General features: G+C 55.8%; 1 protein-coding gene across 1 annotated transcript; it reads left to right on the top strand.

Annotated features, from left to right (window-relative positions):
• Positions 1-7,205: 7,205 nt before the first annotated feature.
• MEX3A (mex-3 RNA binding family member A) lies at positions 7,206-22,305 on the top strand. Its single transcript, XM_059490248.1, has 2 exons — positions 7,206-7,674; positions 19,624-22,305. Exons 1-2 carry the CDS (start codon positions 7,206-7,208, stop codon positions 20,727-20,729), a joined length of 1,575 nt encoding a protein of 524 aa, XP_059346231.1. The 3' UTR covers positions 20,730-22,305.
• The last annotated feature ends 1,268 nt before the right edge of the window (positions 22,306-23,573 follow it).

The raw sequence follows: 23,573 nt of genomic DNA, 5'->3' as shown, positions 1-23,573 counted from the left end.
TGACAATCATACCTGAAAGGTTGTGCCCTGCACCTGCTGCATGACTTCAATCAAATTGCTTAGAAAGACACAAAAGACTTGAGGATCGTGCATGCCAACTCCACCTGAGATTTATAAACAGCACAAAACCACCCAGATAAAAGGTAAAAAAAAAAAAAATCCATGCTTCAAAACTCTTTGTTGGCCTTCTTTGGCTAAAAATAGCCAACACCACCCACATCCATGTTCCTGAAAGAATGGGATGTCATTGGGCATCACCCCTCCTATAAACTTGCCCTGTTTTCATTTAAAATAACTCATAACTAGAAAGAGCATTAAAAGTGGGTGCACTGAGCCTCCAAGTGGGAAGATGTGACTGTGCTGAGGGAGCTCTTGTGCAGCTCACGGAAATGCCAGTGCCAGTCTTGCTGCACCTAGTGCAAGCTGGTTTGACTCCATGACTCACATTCCTGTCTTAAAACTGGAATTCATGGAATCACAGAATCTTGGGATGAGTAGTGTTGGACACAACCTTAAAGCTCATCAAGTTCCACCCCCCTGCCATGGGTGGGGACACCTCCCACTATCCCAAGCCCTATCCAACCTTGAACACTTCCAGGGATGGGGCTTCACCTCCCTCACAGGGAAGAATTTCCTCCTAATACCAACATAAATCTCCCCTCTTTTTGGTTTGAAACCACTTCCCTTTGTCCTCAGAACACGGCCCATCCCTCTCTCTCATGTGGCTCCTTACAGAGAGGGTTCATTTTTCAGGATAACAGGAGACAGGCAAGTCCCTGGGATGGAGAAGTGTTCCCCTCCAAGATCTCCTGGACAGAAATACGTGCACATGCGCTGCACAGCTTGACAATGAACACATCCTGGACGTGTTGGATCTGCTGGGCACACATGGACCATCTGGCCAACACATGGGCCTCGGGCTTGACATGTCCAGGAAGCATCTGAGTGATGGATGCAGCAGGCAGGCAGAGGCAGAGGGAGCACATGCAGGAACCCAGCCCCACTGGCACCACGGTGGGTGTGATGCTCACAGAGCTGATCTGTGGCATTCCTGGACTGATTTCTGGAGGTTCAGACACAGGTGAGTGCCAAAACCCCAACGTGCCCCTGGACAAAATTCAAAAAGGGATATACTCAAGGAAACTCATGGTGATTCTGGTGGTCTAGAAATTGAAATTGGGAATTATCTGCTTGCAGGAGATGGGATTCCAACAGGAGGAAAGCATGTTCCTTGGAAAATGAACTACATGTATACGCAGCAGGAATAAGGGGAGAGTGTGACCTTGAAATTGAGCACCCCCTTTTGACCCCAGACCAAAAATTACCCAGATTTCAGCAGAAGTTTCTTCAGCAACCTTAGAGCAGGTTTTACAAACAAACCCCTGGTGACTAGAGATGCAAACCCTCCACGTTATGAACACACCAAGCCTGCCAAGGGTGCGGCACCGCCATCCCAGCGCCAGATTGTCCCTGTAGCTTAGCACCCATCTGCAGCCAATATGCTGAGCTCTTAACAAAATTGAGGGGTTTTAAAAGCTGCTCTCCTGGGCCTGATCCCATGGACCTGGGCTCACCAAAACCAATGGACTTCAAGGAGCTTTGGATCAGGCTTTGCGCTAATTTACTTATCTCATAGAACAGCTTAATTAACAAATGTTTGCAAAGCACTTCAGGATCCTTGCACGGATAGTGAGACTCCTCTTGCTGCCAGTCCCATCGACAAAGCAAAGAGGTTTACTGCCAACAGGCAGCAGATGAGTTGTATGGACACAGACAGGGATGGAGGGACATCCCAGGTGGATTGGCCACCATGGAGTCCCCCCTGATCTGTGTCCTACAGGGAATGGCCAGCACGTGGGCTCAGAGTGGGAGGGAGCCCTTAGAGCCTCCCAGCATTTGGGGTACTTCAGTTTCACGTGCACCTGAGCAGTTCTTGAAATGACCTGTCCAGGGACAAGGAGATGAGGTCTCAAAGCACTCGTGGTGATGGTTTCCCAGCTTGAGCTTTCTACCTCAGGATATTCTATGATTCTATGCAAGATGAAAATGAAGAAAAGCCTAAAAAAAGTGTCCTGGTTCCAAGCAGGTGTTTGGTCCCCCTGTCCTCCCCATCACCTCAGACCATGGGATGTGGGATGCCTCCACAGCATCAAACCTTTCCTAGGAGCTGCCACCTTTTCCCCAGGCTTGTGTCCTGTCGGCGGGCAGGCGGATGCAGCCCTGGGAAGCGCCAAATTCGCCTTCACATCGAGGACACAAATTCATCCAGAAAGTTTCTCCCTGCGTTAGCTCTTGGTGGTGACTCTCAGTTCTGCCTGAGGACAGGCTGCTGGCACCTCCCCAGTCAGTGTCAGCTTTATTCCTGCCTCCCACAGAACTTTCTGTCACCAGCCCTGGTGCCCGGCCACCCCTCCCCGATGGCTCTGGCACCGGCAGCAGCTGCAGTTTGCAGTTTCTCCCTTTTCTTTGATCGTTCTGCAGCCTCCTGCCTCGGCAAGGGGCACGTGATGCCTCTGCCTGATCCCAACCTCTCCGCTCCGAGCCGCCGTCCCTGGCTTTAATTAATACTTTTTTTTCCCCCCTCTGACAGTAATTTGAGGATGTGGATTTTAAAACATTTGGAAATACCCGCTTTTTAACTAGAAACACTGAGTTTCTGCCAAACCCTCGGCGGGGTGTTCGCTGAGTGGATAGAGCTGTGCAGAGACTACACCCATGGTGAAATCCTCACTCGCAACCCAGCACTGCCTGCCCCCCAAAAAGAACCTTCTACCTCTCCATCCATGGAGCTGGGAATGATCCAGCCCCCCGTGAGCCCCTATGACCTACTCCAGCTCCAAGCCACCTGGCAGAGCTAACTTTAACCTGAATTACTCCTGAAATCCAGCTTCCCCAGAGGCAGTGATGCTAGACGGGAGCTCAGATCATTCCCAAGCAGCTGCTATCACTGGGAAGAGGATCAAAGTCTTGGTTGTAGCCCAGCTACGCCCCCAAAATATTGTATGAACTGAGAGATGCTGCTATCAGGGACCCATCAGGATTAGTCACTGCCCATGTTGCCAATTCCTGTGATTTTTTTTTTTCCTAAGAGCGTTTCTGGTTGCCTTAAATTCCCAGCTCTGTGAGTCATGTGAATCTGCCTGAGTATGAATTTTTGGTTTTTAAAGTAAGTTTCTAGACCTTGTGGCTGTGCAGAAAAGCAAGGTGATGTAACCAGAGTGAAATCCGACAGCCCCACGAGAAGGCAAATGAGAAGAAACTAAATTTTCAATTTTTTTTTTTTTTGAGTCACACAAACTTTTTAGTCAGTTTGGTCATTTCTGGGCCTGGCTCATGCTGCTGGAATGCTCAGAGCTGGAGGTCCACAGTTTTTCCCTTTTTTCCTTTCACTTTCTGATTTCTAGGAGCACTTTCTTTTCCCAGGACCTCCATGCCAGAACTTAAAATGGAGGTGGAAGTAAAACCATGTCCCTAAAATGAGGTGCTGCCTCCAGAGCAGGCATTGCTACCAGCCTCACGCATAAAATCCAACCTGGACAAGTGAAAAGTCCAGAATTTACAGGGCAGAACACCTTTAAATTCCCATCACCAGCACATGGGCAGGCACACAATCCTCACCCACACTGGGACCTCCCTGCATGGAGACTTGTGTGCACACAAATACCTCATACATGAACACGTGTGGTTTATGGGATATTTCAGTGTACATAATTCTGTGTGTTACACCTGTAACACGTGCTTACACAGACACACACACCAGGGTTTCACCTGGTTGTAAGTGTGAGCCACAGCCAGCAGGTGTGTGAAGGGAACCAGCAGTGTGTGTGTGTGTGAACGTCCATGTGCATTAAATGCACATTTTTGGCCATTTAATGGGGCACACCCAGCCAAGTGCCTGTGTTAAAACTTGCCATGGGATGTGTGTGTGCCCTGTAGAACCATCATCCAACACATCCCAATACAGACAGACAAACTCTTAGAGGAAGGAATATCCCAAATTGCCACAAAGGAAAACATCCCAAACTGCCGCTCTCTGGACTCCCATCACCACACAACAGTGAAAAAAGAAATAAATCCCAATTCAGGACACTGACGAAAATGAGCTGCATGAAACACATCAGTAGAGGGATTCTCCTGCCCTTAACTTTACTTTTTCCCCTCTTTTTTATGCACAAGCTCCAACCCACAGCGCGGCTCCTGCGCAGAGGGGCCCTGCCCCTCCCAGCATCTCCCTGAGTTTATACCGCACATCAGGCAAACCTGGATGCCTAAAACAAACTGAAAGAAAAAAATTCCCCCTTCCCAAAGTGCCTGGGCAAACTCACAGGGAGAGCTCCGGCAGCACCTTACCGGCTGAGTCAGTGGATGAGCCATCTCCTTGTGCTGGCTGCCCCATCTGCCGAGTTTAGCCGCAGCTGAGATCTTCTGCTGGTAGACCCAGAAAGGAGAGGTGGGGGGGGGAAGAAAAAACCTTCCCGTAAGGATCCCAGAGACAGAGAGAGCAAATCTGCACAGGATGCGGTGTGGAGGGGGTGGAAGGTCCAGCCCTGGTGACAAGGCAGCGGTGCCACCACCCCGCGTTCATTGCCAGCGCTGCGCAGCGCGGTGTGGCTCGGCGGGAGCCTCGCATCCCTTTCTGCATTGTCCCTCTCCAGTGTGAGCTCCGGCAATCTCATTTCATGGGAGACATCTGGTTTGATTCAAAGAGAAGAAAGGGGCGAGGGGGGAACGGCGCGCTCACACGCTCAGCGCCCAGCGCGGCTGCCTGGGAGCTGGGGAGCGATTGTCAATGCTTCCCTCCTTCCCCCGGCGCTGAATCCTCCTCATTTCAATGAGAAAGGCCAGCCCGGGAGCAGGGCTGTCCCACGGCTCCCCCCCAGCATTCCCAGTCTGCAGGAGGGGGCTTGGCTGGGGCACAGAGCCAAGGGTGGGGAGCTGAGCCCCAGCAGCCTCACCGAGCCTGGAGCCTCTGCAAGGCCTGGGGGGCTGGGGGGGCTCCCCCTTCTTGTTTCCATCATTCCCAGGCCTGGTGGACATGCAGTATTTTCTCTCAATGCTTGTGGCTGTGTCAGGGGTCTTCCCATTGCAAGATTGAAGTCCTCGTGTTTGTGGGGAGCCCTTTTGGAAGGCCATGTCCTTTTTCACAAGGACAAAGCAGTGAGCTCGTTGTCCATGGGAGAGGGGTCCTGCCCCATTGTGCCATCCTGCTGACCCTGGTGCCCTGTTATCCTGTCCCCAAGGTGTCCCTGCCGAGCCACCACTCCTCCCAGGGATCCCTGTGGGTCTCTGGATGGATCTCAGTGGTAAAACCCAACCCAATTCCTGTGGGTCTCTGGATGGATCCCAGGGGTGTAACCCAACCCAATCCCTGTGGGTCTCTGGATGGATCCCAGGGGTGTAACCCAACCCAATTCCTGTGGGTCTCTGGATGGATCCCAGGGGTGTAACCCAACCCAATCCCTGTGGGTCTCTGGATGGATCCCAGTGGTAAAACCCAACCCAGTCCCTGTGGGTCTCTGCATGGATCCCAGCCCTGGACACCCCTGTAACACCCCTCAGGAGTGGGCAGCAACAGGCCCCCACACAAACTCTGCTTCACCCATGACCCCTCCACAGTGTGAGGCACATGGTGGGTGTCCACAGAGACCCCTTCCACTCATGGCCCTCCATGCTGGGTGCACCCAGTGGGTCCCCTCACAGACCCCTCATTCCTGGGACCCTTCTCTGGCAGGGTGTGCACAGAGAGCCACTCATGGAACCCACAGTGGGTCCCCATGCAGCCCCTACAGCTGTGTCCCCGTGGGTCTCCATGTAGCCCCTACACCCACCCAGGGCATGGTGGGTCCCCAAGGAGTCCCCTCCACATGTGACACAGGGAAATCCCACTGCAGCCCACCCACCCATGGCACAGCGCTCCCATCTCAAACCCTTCCACCCACGACATGGCATATCTGCGTTTTGGGGTGCACATCTGTGTTTTGGGGCGCACATCTGTGTTTTGGGGAACACATCTGTGTTTTGGGGTTGTGCTCCTCTGTGTGTGCACATCTGGCCACGGCTTGGGACACCTGGGCACGCCTGGATGTGCATCATCCTCCAGCCAGGTCACGGTGGCTTCCCCGCCGTCCCCTCCATGGTTGGTCCCCTTGCACCTCCCTAGTCCATGTCACAAAGGGACCCCCCAGTCCCCATCCCCATGTCATGGCATGTCCCCCTGCAGCCCCTCCACGTGTGACACAGCGTGTGTACCCTCTGCACGATGTGTGTCCCCACACCATCCCCCTCTCCGTGTCCCAGCAGTCCCCACACCTCACTCCACCCCTGTCACCGTGGGTGCCTCTCCACTCGTGTCACCGCGGGTCCCCTGGAGCCCCCTCACCGTGTCCCAGCCGGTCCCTCACATCCCACAGCCCACATCCACTCGTGTCCCCGTGGGTCCCCGCATCCCCCTCGCAGTGTCACAGCGGGTCCCCCCCATCCCATATCCCACATCCACTCGTGTCACAGCGGGTCCCCGCATCCCCCTCGCAGTGTCACAGCGGGTCCCCCCCATCCCATATCCCACATCCACTCGTGTCACAGCGGGTCCCCGCATCCCCCTCGCAGTGTCATAGCGGGTCCCCTCCATCCCATATCCCATATCCCATATCCCACATCCACTCGTGTCCCCGTGGGTCCCCGCATCCCCCTCGCAGTGCCACAGCCTGTCCCCCCCATCCCATATCCCACATCCACCCGTGTCCCCGCGGGTCCCCCTCCGCACGCCGCCGGTCCCCGCCGCCCCGGTGGCCGCCGCCGCGGGCGGGGGTGTGCCGCCACCGGACTACATCCCCCATGAGCCCGCGGGCCGGGCCGCTCCCGCAGCGCCCAGCCGCCTTCAAACAAAAGAGTTTCCCCCCGCGGGGCCGCGCTCCGCTCCGCGCCCCCCGCACCCCCCGCACCCCCCGGCGGCGGCGGCCGGGGGCGGGGGCGGCGGCGGGGGGACCGCGGTGGAGGCGGCGGGCGCGGGGCTCGGGTTACACGGGAAAGGGGCTTGGCCAGGCGGGGGGCGGGGGGCGGAGGGTCCTTTTCTCTCTCTCGTTCTCTCTCTCTGCCTTTTTTTTTCCCTTCTCCCTCCCGAGCTCTTTGTGTCCCCCCCCCTCCCCTCCTCTCGCCCCCCCCCCCCCCCCCCCAGCCCCCAGCCCCCTCCCAAGCCTTTGTTAGCCATGCCTAGCCTGGTAGTCCCAGGGATAATGGAAAGGAACGGGGGTTTCGGCGATTTAGGCTGTTTCGGTGGGAGCGGCAAAGACAGAGCGCTGCTTGAGGATGACCGGGCGCTGCAGCTCGCCCTGGACCAGCTCTGCCTGCTGGGGCTAGGCGAGCCTTCCTCCTCCTCCTCCTCCTCGGCCGTGGTGCTGGTGGAGGACAGCAACAACAACAACAATAACCCGCCGCCGCCGCCGCCGCAGCAGCCCCCGCCGCCGCCGCCGCCGCCGCAGCAGCCGCCGCCGCCGCCGCCGCCGCCGCCCCCGGCGGCCCCGAAGGGCTCGGCGGCGCCCAGCGCCGGGGCGGCGGAGCCCAAGTTGTGCGCGCTCTACAAGGAGGCCGAGCTGCGGCTCAAGAGCAGCTCCAACACCACCGAGTGCGTCCCGGTGCCCAGCTCCGAGCACGTGGCCGAGATCGTGGGACGGCAAGGTGAGCTCCGGGCCCCCGGTACCCCCCGATGTGCCCCGGTGTGTCGCCGCTCGCCGGCCCCGGGACACTCCCCCCGCGGCCGCGGGGCCCCGCCGCTCCCTCCCGCCCATTGTTCGGGGCCGGGGCCGCTCGGCCCCGCCGGGGACAAAGCCCGGGGCTCCCGGGATGTGGGCGGGCGGCCGCGCTCCCGGCACGGCGGTGCTGGGGAACGGTGGCACGGGGGGCTCTGCGGGAACGCTGCGGGGGCTTGTCCGGCACCGGAGCCCCGCGCGCCGCTCCCCGCTTCTGCCCGAGTGCCGAGCTCGACCGCGCTCTGCTTAAGAAAGGAAAAAAACCCTGGGAATAAGGCGGGGGAAGGGCGGGGGGTGCAGGCTGAGCCCGGCCCCGCGCCTCGGAGTCCCCCTTTGTTGGCCGGGCGGAGGGGGTGTGGTGGTGCCGCCGGGCTCGGTCCGAGCGGCCGCTGGAGCGGCTGGGAGCCGAGCTGCCGAGCTGCTCCCGCCGCCCCCCGGCCACGGGGGGGACCCCGGAGCGAGGGGACCCCGGAGCGGGAGCCGCCGTCCCGCGTGGGCCCCCCGCAGCCGCTGCCCGCGCGCCGCCACAGTGATGCTTTTGTTCTCCCGGCTCCGTTCGGAGCGAGGTGGAATGGAGGAGGGCTTTAAAAAAATTACATATATATATATATTTATCTATATGTGTATATATATATCCCCATACCACACCCACTCTTAAGTCACCCCTCGCCCACCCCCACCACTCCCGGGTGTGCGGTGCGGGGCCCCGCGCCTCCCGTGGGCACTGCGGGAGTTGGGGCACGGCGCTGCCGAGAGAAGTTTTGTGTCGCTACAGAGAAAAAAAAAAATAATAATAGTGCGGCTAAGTGTTGGGCTTTTTTTTTTCCTTTCTTTCTTTCTTTCTCTGAACAAGTAACTTGACGCTCTGGAAGTGCGATGGGCAGAGCCTGCGGCTCCATGGGCAGATGCTCCCCTGTGGGTTGGGATGGAAGGGCCCTGAGCAGGGGGTTTGTGGGGGCACACGGGGGGTGATGACCCCCAGTGCCCCGAGGAGGGCTGAGGTGGGCGAGGGGAAGCCACGGGAGAGGGACACAAATGGCTCCGTGCTGGACATCTCTGACGCTAGGGCGTGCGGCTGGAACAATGGGGCCTGCGGAGGCTCTGCTTGCTCCCAGCCCTGGAGCGCGGTCCGGTTCCACGGGCCGGTCCCGGTTCTCCGGGATGGAGAGCGGGCAGCAGTGCGGGGGTGCTGACCTCCCCAAAACTCGGGGTCTCTGCAGCAGAGGGAGCAGCTCCTGCTGTGGTGTTCACACTGGGATGGGGGCCCTCATGGGGGAGATGGGCAGGAAGGCGTGAAGGTCTAGCCCAGGAGATCCCACTGGCCCCGATCCTGATCCTGATCCTGGTCCCGATCCCGATCCTGATCCTCCCTTGGCTCTGCAGGCGCGGCGGGGCTCAGCACCAACTCTGCGCTGGTGTGTGTGTGTGAGGCCATGGAGAATCAGGCCCCCTTTGTTTCATAAAGTTGGGAAAGAGGATTCGGCAGGCGGAACCGAGGGGGAATGTGCCAGGGCTGTTTTGTTGCAGGATCTCAGCGCTGCCCCAGACTCCAGAGAAGGGGGTGTGTGCTCAGAACGCAGCACGTGCCTCTTGTGTCCAGAGCCATGGAGAGGAACGTGGAGACCTGGATTTTTTCCACCATTTTTTGTGTGTGTGTGTGTGTGAGTGAGGGTTTTCCCACATCTGGGAAGCTGAAACGTCAGCGTGCTGGAGCTGGGGGGATGCAGCTGTGGCTGTGCTCCTTTGGCTGGTGGGGCAGATGGTGCAGCCTGTGCCCCACCGTGGAGGTGGCTGGGATGGATCCTGTGCTGCGGGCTCCTTCAGCACGGTCCCTGGAGCTGTGGCTCTTCACCCCAGTGCACATCGTGGCCCACACTTGTTTCTGAAGGCCTGCAGGAATGTCTCTGCTGTCTCCTGTGCCTTGTTTTTGTGTAGAAGGCCGGAGTAAGAGGGGCTGGAGCTGGGTGTGGGGCTCCCTGGGGGATTAATTCCTGGACTCTCATGGATGCCTGACCAGGAATCCCAGAATGCCAGATTGTCATCCCTTGGTAGTACTGCTCCTGCTGCAGATGGTTTTCTAGGAAAACAATTGTTTTTATGGGTACCTTTGAGCAGGGTGACGAACATCTTGAAAAAGGGAGGGGGGAAAAAGTAATAATGAAATAAAAAATTATTTCACAGCTTTACTTGGTAACAGGGTTTAGCTTTTTCTTCAACTTATTATTTTCTGAAGAAACACACTATCCCTTCAGATTATTTCATAATAATATCAACCATCTTTAAAGTGTTCCTCACAGGCAGGTGTGGATATGAGAGGCCTGGATCTGGGCACAGGGACCTGGCCACAGGAATTCCACCTGCTATCAGGCCACCCCTCACTTTGCCAAAGCACTGAAAAGGCACTTAAGTGTAAATAATGCTCAAGCCCAATGTATTTTTATTGGAATGCCTGTAAGAGTGGTTTGTGAAGAGGTGTAATCGTGGCAGAGGGGGTGGCTTCACTCCAAGCAAGGATGCTGCAGGAACTCGACCTGAGCCTGGCAGCTCCTGCTTTCCCCAGGAGCTGTGAACGTGCCCTGGAGGAGCCAATGGCCTGCTGGAATCCTTGCTCCAGTTTGTGCTGGGGCTGCTTTGTGCTCTGAATTTGAGCCACGAGCTGGTTGGGGTGGGAGACTGGCCTGGGGTGAGGTGGTGGTGGTGGGCTGTGGTAAGGGGGATTGGTGGGAACTGGCCAGGCTGGTGCCCCTGGGTCCATGGCAAAGAGCTGGGTGATGTGCCAAGGGCTGCTTTGCAACCTGGAGGGCAGGGAACTGGGAAAGGAAGAAGGAGGGGATGAAGTCACAAGAATCCCTTTGACTGGGCATGGTTGGTGGAGCCGTGATCTCCACGCCTGTCCTTCTGTGGGACATATCAGGGGTGAGTCTGCCTGAGTCAGGGCTCCTGCAGGTCACCCCCCTTCCCTTGGCATGTGTGTGAACTCCAGCTGTGCTGGGTTTGGGTGACCAAACCTCCTGGTGTGCGCCATGGCATGGCCAGTGCTCCCTGGGACCTGTGTGGCACATCAGGGAGCTTGGTGTTCCTCCTGCCACCCCTCATTGTGGGTGTCCTGCCTGCAACACCCTGTCCATGGCTCTGCTGGCTCTCACGGCCATGCCCATGAAATTGTAAAGACAAAGCACTGGAGGGGTTTGCAGCAGGTTTTTCTGGAGATGGTGGGACATCAAGGGATGTGGGCTGAGATGGGGTGTGGGTGCTGGGAGCAATGCGGAGTGTCTGAAGGGCATCATGTTTTGGTTGTGCAGACTGAAATTAGGAAGGGGCAGAAATCATCAGGCGCTGCAGCTCTTCCCTAGAAGTGACCCGAGGTGGGTGTGGATTAGCCAGATCAAGATTTGTATCCAACTTTTCTGCCTGCTCTCACAGACAAGCTGGGCGGCTGTCGCTGCAGCCAGGGGAGAGGCTGAAGGGCACGTTTGAGGCCAGATGTTGTGGGCAGGGAGACATGGTGCTGGTTCTTTGTGTGCCTGGTGTGTGCAGGTGTCGGGAGAAGCCGTGGGGTTTGTGCTGCGCCCACTCCTAGATAAGACTTTCCCTGTAAGGATTTTTGGACTCTCTTAAGGATTTTTGGTCCTTCTAAGGGTTCTTGGTCTCATCACAGTAATAGCATCCATTGTCACCTGTACTCACAGACACCCTTTGATGCAGCATCTCCCAGCCTGCTCCAACCAGCCTGTTGTCACCAGGAATGAGATTATGCGAGAGAGGATCTTAACATAAATTGCTCTTTCTTGGCAAGGTGAAGTCAAATAACAAGAGGCTCCACTAAACCCAAGGTGATTGGGTTCTTTGTGTAGCTCCAAACATGCTCCAATGCTTTCAGCATTTAAAAATAGTCCGAGGAAGCCTTTTCCATTGAGGAAGTCTGATGATGGCAGCTCCCCCACCCACCCTGTGGAGGTGGATGTATGTACAGCATCCGAGGAGCAGCGAGGGGGGCAGATCTTCTTGTCTCCTTGTTTCATGGAAATCTTGGCTCGAAATCCACCCGATCTGCTGAGATCTGAAGGCTGCTCCAGCAGCTCGGGATGGGCCCGAAAGGGAGGGAAAGATTTGCAGTCGGTATCGGATTGTTACAAAGTGTTAACGAGAATTACTCCGAATTTACACCGGCGGGGGGGGAAAAGTGCGGAGCGGCAGCGACTTTGTGCCGTTTGAACCGGAGGTGGGAGGAGAGAACGGCTCCGAGAGGGAGAGGGAGACAAAGGGAATTTTCTGCGAGGGAGCCACGCACGCTCCCCGCGCAGCGCTCGGGCGGCCGGTGCGGCGCTGACCGAGTGAACCGCAGCGCAGCCGCCCGGAATCTAGGGCAGTGGGGAAGAAAGCGGCGCTGGCACTGGGTGGGGGCCCCCGCCTTTGTCTGGCAGCCCCCTCCCTCGCTGCCCGCGTCCCCCCGCGCTCGCCGTGCCCCGCTTCCCCCGCTCCGCCCGGCCCCGGCTCGGCTGGAGCCGTGCGGGACCGAGCCGTGCCACGGGCACACCCACTCCGCGCCGGGGGCTTCGCTTCCCAACTTTGCTCCGCCGCACGAGGGTTGTCTGTGCCTCTAGGCTTGATGCTGTTTAGTGTTTTTTTGTTTTTTCCCCTTTTTCTTTGTGTGTGTGGTTTTTTTTTTTTTTTGTTGTTGTTGTTTCATAAACAACTTTCATCACAATGTGAAAAAGCGTAAAATCGCCGCGCTGGAATGAGGCGGTCGCTGGTTTTCCTGGCATGGTGTGCGTTGGGTGGTGGTTTTTTTCCCCTTCTTGTAAACACAACTTGCATCATCAGGACAATAAACCCTCCGTGCAAAGAGATTTACTTGGTTGGTTGTGGTCCTTTTGTGTGCATTTGTGGGTTTTTTTTTGACACCACTTTCATCGGGTTTTCGATGCAGCAAAACCTTACCCCACAGGCCGTCAGGAGGGTTTATTTGTGAAGTTCTTTGTGTGCTTGTCTTTTAACAAGGCTTTCATGTTAACGGGGGAAAGAATGCCCCACCTTACCCGAGGTAGCTGAGGGTTGTTTATTTTATGATCCTCTTCAATTTTATGACTACAATAGAAAAAAAGGACCAAGTTCTAATTTGCCCTTAGACCCTCTTGCACCCCACTAGCAGCGCCAGAAGGGACTGGTGGGGTATTTGCAGGTGTAATTTGTATCTGCGCCTTGCCAGAAATGAGGAGAGGCCTTAAAAAGCTTTTGTCTGCAGAGATTACTTTGTATCTGATGAAAACATGAAATATCAGGACCTGGAGTGATTTGTGGGGTATGTTTTCCAAAATAAAACCACGACGCAGTCGATCAAACAAAAAGATGCAGCTTGGGGTTGGCTCTGGAGCTGTTTGCTGTGGTTGGTACAGCTCCCTTGGTGCTTCCAGGGTCAGGGTGATGCTCCTGGCATGGAGGTGCCAGTTGGTGCCAGGTGGAAGCCTCCCCTCTGCATCAGTGGCAGAATATACCTGTGCAGGGTCTGGCCTTGTCCCAGCACCGAGGAGAAGGTCATCAGCAGGTCTAACTCTGAACTTACACCAAAGTGAAATTATTTCAGGGGTCTTCTCCACAGGCACAGCTGAGTGTGCCACTGCACTGTCCTGGTGGCATTGTCACCGTGGTGCTGTGCTGGGCACATCCCTTCCATGCTCTGATCATCCTCTGCCCAAGGATGGAGCAGCACCTTGGGGTAAACCCTATGAAAACCAAACACTGGCTTGGGGCTGTTCAGAGTGAGAACATTTGGGATGGGTTTGGCAGCTAGATCAGATGCATCCAGCACCCTGGTGTCCCTTGTGAGCAGCTGGAGAGGTGAACCAAGCTCCTGGAGCATTCTCTGTTGATTTTGATGGATTTGTTGCCCTCATGCAGGGGAAAGAGAGAGAGAGAGAAGGTGGCTGTGCATCCAGATCTCCCCCTGACCCCCACCACCCATCTTGGCAATGTCTAGACTCAATTTATTTCTGTGTTTTCAGCCAGAGATGGCTGCTCTGCGGATTAATTCCAGTTAGCTGACTGGTCTGGGCGCCAGAGGCTCTCCACTCCTCCAGGGTTTGGTCCTGTGTGGGAATGTTTGTGATGTACTCAGGTAATTTGCAAACACGTTTACTTTGAGTCAATTGGTAATCAGTGAAATTAAAGAGAAAAAAGGATGAGGGGAGGAACTGAGCTTACAGCCTCCTTCATGGAATGCTTTGGGATCTGCTTTATTGACAAAACCCAGGATAATAGAAGGTAGGCTGTGGAAACACAATGAGAAAGGGCTTAATTCTCTGTTTAATATAAAAATCTAAGTGGCAGGGGTCTGCCAGGGATCGACGCACTGATGTCTGTGTGCTGCAATAACAAGGAGAACATAGACCAAGTTATGTTTTTATGGGTCCCTTTCTTCCCTCAGCTTCATTTTGACACCACCTGCCAGGCAATCCCCTCCCTTCTACCTCCCTCTCCTTTGAATAATCCCCCGAGTAAAATGCTTTGTTACACGGTGTTTTCAAATTTCAGTTATGCACGAAGGGAAAGTGTCAAAAACCACCCCATGCAGGATGAATTTTGTTTGGAATAAGCACATTGGGGTGTGCTGCCCATCTGGCTGGGGCCACATCCTGATCCAGCTGAGCTCCATCAGAGCAGGGGGATCTCAAAGGAGTCTCAGCCCCTTTTTAGTGTGCAAAGCAGTCAGGGATGGGGCTGAGATGGGCCCGGAGCCTTGGCACTAAGTGAGTAAATCACATGTAAGCCCAGCCTGGTTTTAGCTGATGTAAAAAACCAGTGCAGCACCCCTGGAAGTTGTGGAGTTCTCTGGATTTGGGCTGCTGATGGTTTGCCCATTGTCTGTGCCAGGTCAGGGCTGCTGAGCCCTCTGGGCTTGCTGGGGTTGGTCTAATTTCCTAGGAGGTGATTTTCTCCTGTTTTTAAGCACAGGATCCCCATCTGTCTGTCTCCACAAAGCTGGCTTTCCTGTCTGCAGGCCTGCACAGAGACCCTCCCTCCTCCCCCCCTTCTCACACCACCGACTGCACCACGCGTCCTTTTGTCCGTTCCACATCCTCCTTCCCCTCCCTCTCGCCGTGCTCTCTCCTTGCCCACCTTCCTTTTGCCCTTTTGGGGTGTCTTTGGCTTTGCTCCCACGCACCTCATTCTCCTCCTCCCTCGGAGGCATCAGGGTGTGCCTCTCCCTCGATTTCCACCACCTTTGCTCCATGCCCAACTCCCTCCCGCTCCTCCAGCTCGTGTAACATGCTTACATTTGCCCTCATTCATGTGGATTCCTTGCCACTGCTCCCTTCCATCTGTCCCCAGCATGGAGCCCTGGTCCTTTGTCACAGCTCTGCCTGCCTGACCCTCCCTGCTGGCTCCGTGATTGTTTCCTGTCCTGCCAGGCTCACATCCCTGTCCCCCACACGCTGTCATTGTCCCACAGCTGAGAACAGCACGGAGCCCCCATGCCAGCCCCAATCTCAGCCCCAATCCCATCCATGCCACACGCCTGCCCGAGGTCTTTTCTGCACAGGAGAGCGAGCCTGGCTCCAGAGGCAGAGCTCGGGTCACTGCGGAATTCCACGGAGCTCCTGCAGCCCGGGGTGATGCACAGGGAGGCATTTTCAGCTTGATGCTTGCTGTGAACACCTCCCTGTCTTTTCCACGCGATGCTCTGGTGATATCCCTGGGGAAATGGTGGCATCTCGGTTAATCTTCCTAAGATGGAATCTCCCTCTTTGGAGAGGGAGGGAGCAGCACTGGAGAGGGGCAGGGAAATGTCTGCCAGCGGTGGGGCAGGGACAGCCCACCCTGCCAGGGCTGCAGAGGGCACGGGTGACCTCTCAGGGATTTATGCAGCTCTCCTTGGGATGCACCTTTATTATTTATTATAATTTATCCTATAGTTGAGTTGTGCCTTTATCCTGTGGTTGAGTTATCCCTGGCTCCATGAGGTCCCGTCCTTTATCCTGCAATTGAGTTGTGCCTGGCTCCATGAGGTCCTGTCCTCTGAGTTTCCTGGAGCTGACAGCACACCACTGCGTGACCACTGCTCCACATGGGCTGTTTGCAAACTTTACTCAACAAAGCATCACAAATCTACCTCACGGTGCAAACTCCGGGGAGTAACCCGTGAGCTACACTGCGTTTGGTGAGGGGTGGATTTGGTTTGGATTTAGGGATTTTCCCAGATCCTTCTTTGTGGCATTTCCATTCCCCAGGAATGTGGAATTCCTGTTTCAGGGATGGCTTGAGTGCAGCAGTGCTGAGATATGAAGCGCTGAGAGGGAATTTTGTGGGAGCACAAGGCAGGAGACAGCGATTCCTGCTCCGGAAATGGGAAATGAGGCTCGGGGAGCTGAGGTGGCTCTGAGGAGTTCAAAATCACAGCGGGAGTTGACAGTGAAGTTCTGATTTACCAGCGTGTGTCCCGTGCTGCTGCCAAGACCCTCTGAGGGGCAGCGGGCTCATGGCTGTGCCAGGGGCTGTGTGGGGCTGCACTTGGCCAGGGCTGTGCCCGGTGTCCCTGTGGTGCCATGTCTGCGCTGTGCCATGCCTGGTGTCCACGCAGTGCCATGCCCGTGCTGTGCTGTGCCATGCATGGTGCCCGCATGGTGCCGTGCTCAGTGTCCATGTGGTGCCGTGCTGTGCCCGGTGTCTGTGCTGTGCCTAGTGTCCCTGCGGTGCCATGCCCATGCTGTGCCCAATGCATGTGTGGTGCCGTGACCGTGCTGTGCCACGCCTGGTGCTCGCACAGTGCCCGTGCTGTGCCACGCCTGGTGCTCGCACAGTGCCCGTGCTGTGCCATGCCTGGTGCTCGCACGGTGCCCGTGCTGTGCTGGGCCTGGTGTCCATGTGGTGCCATGCCCGTGCCGTGCCTGGTACTTGTGTGGTGCCATGCAAGTGTGGTGCCATGCCTGCTGCCCACGTGGTGCTGAGCCCAGTGCCTGTGCAGTGCTGTGCCCATGTGATGCCATGCCCCATGCCCACATGGTGCCGTGCCCCTGCTGTGCTATGCCCGGTGCCCATGCCATGCCCAGTGCCCACATGGTGCCATGCCCCGTGCTTGTGTGGTTCCGTGCCCCTGCTGTGCTGTGCCTACCGCCTGTGCAGTGTTGTGCCCATGCCATGCCCAGTGCCCACATGATGCCATGCCTGGTACCCATGTGGTTCCATGCCCATGCTGTGCCTACTGCCTGTGCGGTGTCGTGCCCATGCCATGCCCGGTGCCCACATGGTGCCATGCTTGGTGCCTGTGCAGTTCCATGCCCCTGCTGTGCTGTGCCCACTGCCTGTGCAGTGTTGTGCCATGCCATGCCCGGTACCCATGAGGTGCCATGCCTGGTTCTTGTGTGGTGCCGTGCCCCTGCTGTGCTATGCCCGGTGCCCATGTGGTGCTGTGCCTGGTGCCTGTGCGGTTCCATGCCCCTGATGTGCTGTCCCCGGTGCCTGTGCAGTGTGGTGCCGTTCCTGTGCCATGCCCGGTGCCCACATGGTACCGTGCCTGGTTCTTGTGCAGTGCCGTGCCCCTGCTGTGCAGTGCCCAGTGCCTGTGCAGTGCCGTGTCTGTGCCATGCCCAGTGCCCCTGCGGTGCCGTGCCCAGTGCCCCTGCGGTGCTGTGCTCATGCCATGCCCTGTGCCTGTGCGGTGCTGTGTCCCTGCAGTGCCCCTCCTGTGCCATGCCCGGTGCCTGTGCCATGCCTGGTGTCCATGCTGTGCCATGCCCGCTGCCCATGTGGTGCTGTGCCCCATGCCTCTGTGATGCTGTGCCCATGCTGTGCCTGTGCAGTGTCGTGTCTGTGCTGTGCCCCATGCCCCTGCAGTGCTGTGCCCGTGCCATGCCTGGTGCCCACGTGGTGCCGTTCCCCATGCCCCTGCAGTGCTGCGCCCCTGCTGTGCCATGCCCGGTGCCCACATGGTGCCATGCCCCATGCCCGTGTGGTGCCGTGCCCATGCCATGCCCGGTGCCCACGCGGTGCCAGCACTGCGAGCACAGCTGGCCGGGCTGAGCGCGCTCCCCGCCGGGCACTGCTGGATGCAGCGGCTGCCCTGGCACCTGTGAGCCCAGGGAGCTTTTTCTGCCAGCTCTTGTGGCACCAGGCTGCTCCAGTGCCACAGGTGTGGGTTCAGCTCTTGCTGGCATCCCAGGGGGCACCCCGATGTCACCAGCCTGTGTCTCTCCAGAGGGGCTGAGCATGAGTGGCAGCCCTGAGCTGCCAGCCTGATATAGGTGCTGTTATTTATCAGGATCTGTAGAAATAATAAAATCCCAGCCCAGGAGTTGAGGAATCTGCATTTGGTGGTTGCAGAGGGAGTATTTGCAGGTCATTGTGTGTTGAAGTGTGGTGTCAGTGGGGTGTGTGGAGGAAAAGCTGCTGGTGTCAGGGAATCAGAGGAAAATGGTCTTTTCTGGGGAGGGAAGGTGGGGTAGGAGGTGCTGGGGGACCTCAGAGAGGTCCCAGTGCTGTGTCCTTGTCCTCTGGTTCTGTCAGACACCCAAATCCTCAGGAAACCGCAGCAAAGCGCTCACCTCGCTTCATCTGCACGGGAGAATCACAGGTTTTAACTTTCCTCTGAGATCTGAGCTCAGAGCACACCTCCTGCAGAGGAACCCCCAGCCTGCCCTGGAGCTTGTGCCAGAAATGCCTTGGGGCATCAAGTGAGGCTTCTTGAGGGGCAGGACAGCAGCAAGGAGGGCTCCAGGTGTGGTTTAGAGAACTGTGCCACATCCGTAAAAACTCTTAGTTGTTGATGGCATCCTGGTGTCCTCTGGGAACCTGAAGCCACCCAGCTGGATCGAGACCCTCCAAAAAATCATTTGGAAGCCAAAACACAGTGGAAAATCTTTTGCCCTTTTTGGGAAAGCAGAAGGCTGTTTTCTGAGCTGTGAGGAGCTGGGGAATTGGCTTGGTGGGTTCTAGGATTTGGGGAATGGGCTCTGGGGTGTGGGTACTGGTACACAGAAGTATCACTTGGCCAGTGATCTCAGGAGAGGCTCTGAGTACCTGGAGCAGGAGTCTTTGCACAGCCTGCTCTGGGGCTCACAGGAGGGCAGCCCTGCCCCATTTCTTGCTGTTTCAGCCCCAAAGCAAATCCTGGCCTCCTGCTACCCTTGGCCATCTAGCTCTGCTGGCATTTGCTGTCCTGCCCTATCTGCCGTGGGGAGGCGCAAAGTGCTGCATCTCTGCAACTCCCCTGCAAACTTGTCCCCCTGAAGTTCATGGTATTCACCCCAAAACCTCCTCAGTAGTACCAAAATCCTCTGGAGTCAAGGCGACTCCCCTTGGGAGCTGGCACAGGGTGGCCAAAGGCTCCACATTGGCAATCCAGGCTGTGGGACCAGCATCTCTCTGTTCTCCTGTGACCTCCAGGCTGCCCCATGAGGGCATCAGCCCTGTCCCCAGAGCCCAAGGATGACCATTGTCACTGGGGGGCCACCCTGGGGCTCTGGGGATAGGCCTTGTCACGGAGACCACTGACACCTGGGGTGGATCCCCCATTGCTCCGTGGTGTTGGGGTGGGTGGAAGGGAGATCTTAGGGATGGCTGCTGAGGGAAGGCAGTCGGGGGGGATGGTGTGGTGGGCTGCAGCACACAAAATGGTGATCCCCATTTTGGGGGACGAGGGAGCATGGCACTCCTGAGGGAGAGAGTCTGTGGGAATAGTGAGGCTGGGCCTCCCTCTGGCATTTCCCCTCAGGGAGGGAGTCTGGGAATGGTGAGGGTGGACTTCCCTCTGGCATTTCCCCTCAGGGTTAGGGGCCTTTCCCTTGTTCCACGTCCTGCACAGTGGCTGCCAGGTGGCACAGGAGATTGTGGCCTGGTGGGGCAGCCTCATTAACTGCTGTGCCTTCTTCTCTCTCTTCCCAAGGCTGCAAGATCAAAGCCCTGCGGGCAAAGACCAACACCTACATCAAGACCCCGGTGCGAGGGGAGGAGCCGGTCTTCATGGTGACGGGGCGGCGGGAGGACGTGGCCATGGCCCGGCGGGAGATCATCTCGGCGGCCGAGCACTTCTCCATGATCAGGGCCTCGCGCAACAAGGCGGGCACCACCTTCGGCAGCGCGCCCACCCTGCCGGGGCAGGTCACCATCCGCGTGCGCGTGCCCTACCGCGTGGTGGGGCTGGTGGTGGGCCCCAAGGGAGCCACCATCAAGAGGATCCAGCAGCAGACCAACACCTACATCATCACGCCCAGCCGGGACCGGGACCCCGTCTTCGAGATCACCGGCGCGCCGGGCAACGTGGAGCGCGCCCGCGAGGAGATCGAGACGCACATCGCGGTGAGGACGGGCAAGATTCTGGAGTACAACAACGAGAACGACTTCCTCTCCAGCAGCCCCGACTCCGGCATGGAGAACCGCTACTCGGAGGCCTGGCGGGTGCACACGCCGGCGCCGGGCTGCAAGCCCCTGTCCACCTTCCGCCAGAACAGCCTGGGCTGCATCGGCGACTGCTCCGTTGACCCCGTCTACGAGACCCCCCGGCTGAACGACCAAAACGACTTCAATTACGGTTACCTCTTCCCCAACTACGGTGTGAACAAGCAGGATTTGTACTACGGGGTGCCGGAGTCGGGCGCCCCGATGTGGGCCGGGCAGGAGAACACCAACCCCGTCTCGGTGCTCTTCTCGAAGCAGCAGCGCTCCAGCAGCACCGGCGCCATCCACCCCAACTCGCACCGCTCGCCCTCCTCGTCCATCCCCGAGCCCGGCCTGTCCGGGCTGCCGCGGCGGTCGCAAGGGGAGCCCCTGCAGGGCTTCTCCAAGCTGGGCACGCCCGCCGCCGCCCGGACGTCGGTGGGCAGCAGCCGCGAGTGCATGGTGTGCTTCGAGAGCGAGGTGACGGCCGCGCTGGTGCCCTGCGGCCACAACCTCTTCTGCATGGAGTGTGCCGTGAGGATCTGCGAGAGGACTGATCCCGAGTGCCCCGTCTGCCACGCGGCAGCCACTCAGGCCATTAGAATATTTTCCTAAAAGAGACAGAGCAGGGCATTGGGGGGGGGGGGCGGGGTGGGAGTAGGAAGGGAGAGCGGGTGGGATGAGAGAAAAATGATGATGATAATAATAATAATGATAATAATAATAATAATAATAATAATAATGACATCTGAAGAACAAAAAAAAAGAATGAAAGAATAAATTAATTTAAAGAAGAAGAAGAAGAAGAAAAAGAAGAAATGAAATTATTTTACAAGCAATGTATGTTATTTTTTAAAAAAATAATAAGTGAATAATAAAATTAAAATGAATAGCAAAGCCAGAAATTTTGAAGGGCGAACAATGCTCCAGCCTGCAATGTCTTTTGTAAACCAAGTACTCAGAACGCACACTCGGATCTCGCAAGCAAAGCAGTTTAGTTCAGTTTTTTATGGTGGTGAGATTGGGACTTCTTGGCGATGACCAAGCCAGGCCACCTGGATCGACCGGGGAGGGAGCAGGGATGCAGGGAGGGCCCTGCCAGCCTTTCTCCAGCCACCTTCAACCTTTTTCTTGGCTTGAAGCCCCCACTCTCCTCCCCCCAGGGTTGTCGGCCCAACTGGGAGCTCAGAAAGAAACAACAGAAAGAAAGGAAAACGGATGACAGGGATTTGGAAGAACAAGAAAGAAACCATCAACCTCTGGGAACCTGTTAGAACGAGGGCACAACTGTATTACCTCAAAGATTTAAACAAAAAAAAAAATCACAGCTAAAGAACTTTTATTGTTTTCCTTTTTTTCTAAAAAAAACCCAAACAAAAAACACAAAAAAAAAGAAAATCAAAAAAAGAAGGTGAAGAAATAAAAAACGACGCCAGTGAAACTGAAGAAGGTTTGGAAGAACCTACTGGGATCACACCAGGCGACGAGCATTTATTTTGTTATTCTGAGCCACCGTGGAGTTTGGAACTTTGTTCTTTTTTCCTTATCCAAGCAGGGATTTGTTCATCAGTCCAATCAGGAGTCACTAACAGGGTATTTCCAAAGCATTCCCGTCCATGGGGGGAGTGCGTCGACTTCCACGTTTCCGTAGGTCACTCTTCATTCTTTCCTCCAAGTGATGCCAGCTGCAGCTACACACACCACACACACACACACACACACACACACAGAGAACATTGTGCTTTTCTTTTCTTAAAAAACATACCTATTGCACCAAAACCTAAGAGAGACGATCATGCAATACAGGCAAATGAGCCCATAAGAAACCAACATGCATCCCAACAGAGAGCAAAAAAAAAAAAAACCCTGAGTTTATAGATATAATTTTGTTGTCGTCGTTTTTAAACTGGACCAAAACTTTTGTTACCCAAACCAAGTAGGGGAAAAAAAAACAAAAAAGAAGAAAAAGTATTTCTTTATGGACCAAAACCTCTTCAGCTGTCCTTTTCCTGGATCTTCCTGAGGTTGGCCACTTTTATATATTATATTTTTTTCAGAACGAAACAAAACAGAAAAAAAATTGCCTTGTTGAACATCCTTTAATCATTTCAAGACTCCTGGTTTTGTTAAATGAGATACTTTAAAACCATTGGGAAGTGGGAGAGGATGGGCTTAAGATCTGGCAACGCATGCAAGGTGCAGGCCAGCACCTTCACTCCATCAGGTTTGTTCAGCTGGTCTGTGGATGCCAAAATGCTGTGATGTTAAAAATGTGTTGGATTGACCTATTGAGTACCAGTACACCCAGCTATAAATATATGTGTGTATATATATATATATAGGCACTTAATTAATCAAGCACCTATATATATATATATATGTGTGTGTATATAAACCCATATATATAATTTTTCTCCCACTACCACCACTTCCCCATTTCCTACCCCTCAACTTCTGCTCACAGATCCAGGACCCTGATTTAGAACTGAACCAACAAGTTTCACAACTTGGCACAGACAGTTCTAACATCAAAAAAAAAAAAAAAAACCAAACAAACAAACAAAAAAAAAATCACCTGAGATTTTTTTCTTATTCCCTTCAGTTACAGGAGACTTTCTTTTCATCGTGGTCATGTTCCAGGGAACATCCTCCCTTCTGCTTGGTTTGCTGCCTGTGCCCTGGCACAGCGGGCTCAGGGGCACAGTCACTGAAGGGCTGAGCTCACTGTGCTGGGGCAGGTGCTGCTGGTGCTCTGTGCTGATAAAAACCCACTTTTGATCTTCAGATACCAGTTGGAGGGTTGGAAATGGTGGTGGGATGATGGGATGCCTCCACTCTTTTGCATCGACAGTAATGTATTCCGTAGGGGCGGATTGGAGGGGTGGACAATGTTCCCAGGCTGTAGTAGATGCTGATGTTTTGGAAGCAGTAAAGACAAAAGTTAAAATGCTGTGGTAATGGGACACTGTCAGGCAGGATTGGTACTCCCCTCCTCCCCAGAGCTTTAGGAAATCCCTGGCCAGGCTGTTGTCCCAGCCCTGCAGCCTTTCACACCAGGAGCGGGTTGGGATGCGAGCACTTCCTGGGGGAAGGCGCCGTGTTCTGCACCCTCTGGTGTGGGGCCTGTGGGGTGATGGGGTCTGGGGTGCTCTGGATGAACCCCCAGAGCCCCCATGTCCCGAATTTTCCTGGGGCACAGCCCGTCCTCAGCATAGGAGCCCCGGCCAGCACTGGCTGCATCCTTCCTAAAACTGCCCCATTCTCATTCAAAATCTGGCCTCAGTTTGGTCCCAGTTAAGGAAGGGAAGGGCAGGGCGAGGGGGACATGGCCGTTCTCTGGGAACCTCTCCCCTCCCCAGTGCCACCTCCTCCATGCCGTGCTGCCCTCCCCACGCCAGGGCTGCATGGGATCCGTTCGTGGCGCAGAATTCTCCCGCCGGTGTAGAGAGAGTGGTGGAA

The sequence above is a fragment of the Ammospiza nelsoni genome, chromosome 28 (assembly GCF_027579445.1).
Source record: "Ammospiza nelsoni isolate bAmmNel1 chromosome 28, bAmmNel1.pri, whole genome shotgun sequence".
Lineage (NCBI taxonomy): Eukaryota > Metazoa > Chordata > Aves > Passeriformes > Passerellidae > Ammospiza > Ammospiza nelsoni.
The sequence above is the reverse complement of the archived record's forward strand: the minus strand, read 5'-3'. Positions and strand labels throughout refer to the sequence as shown.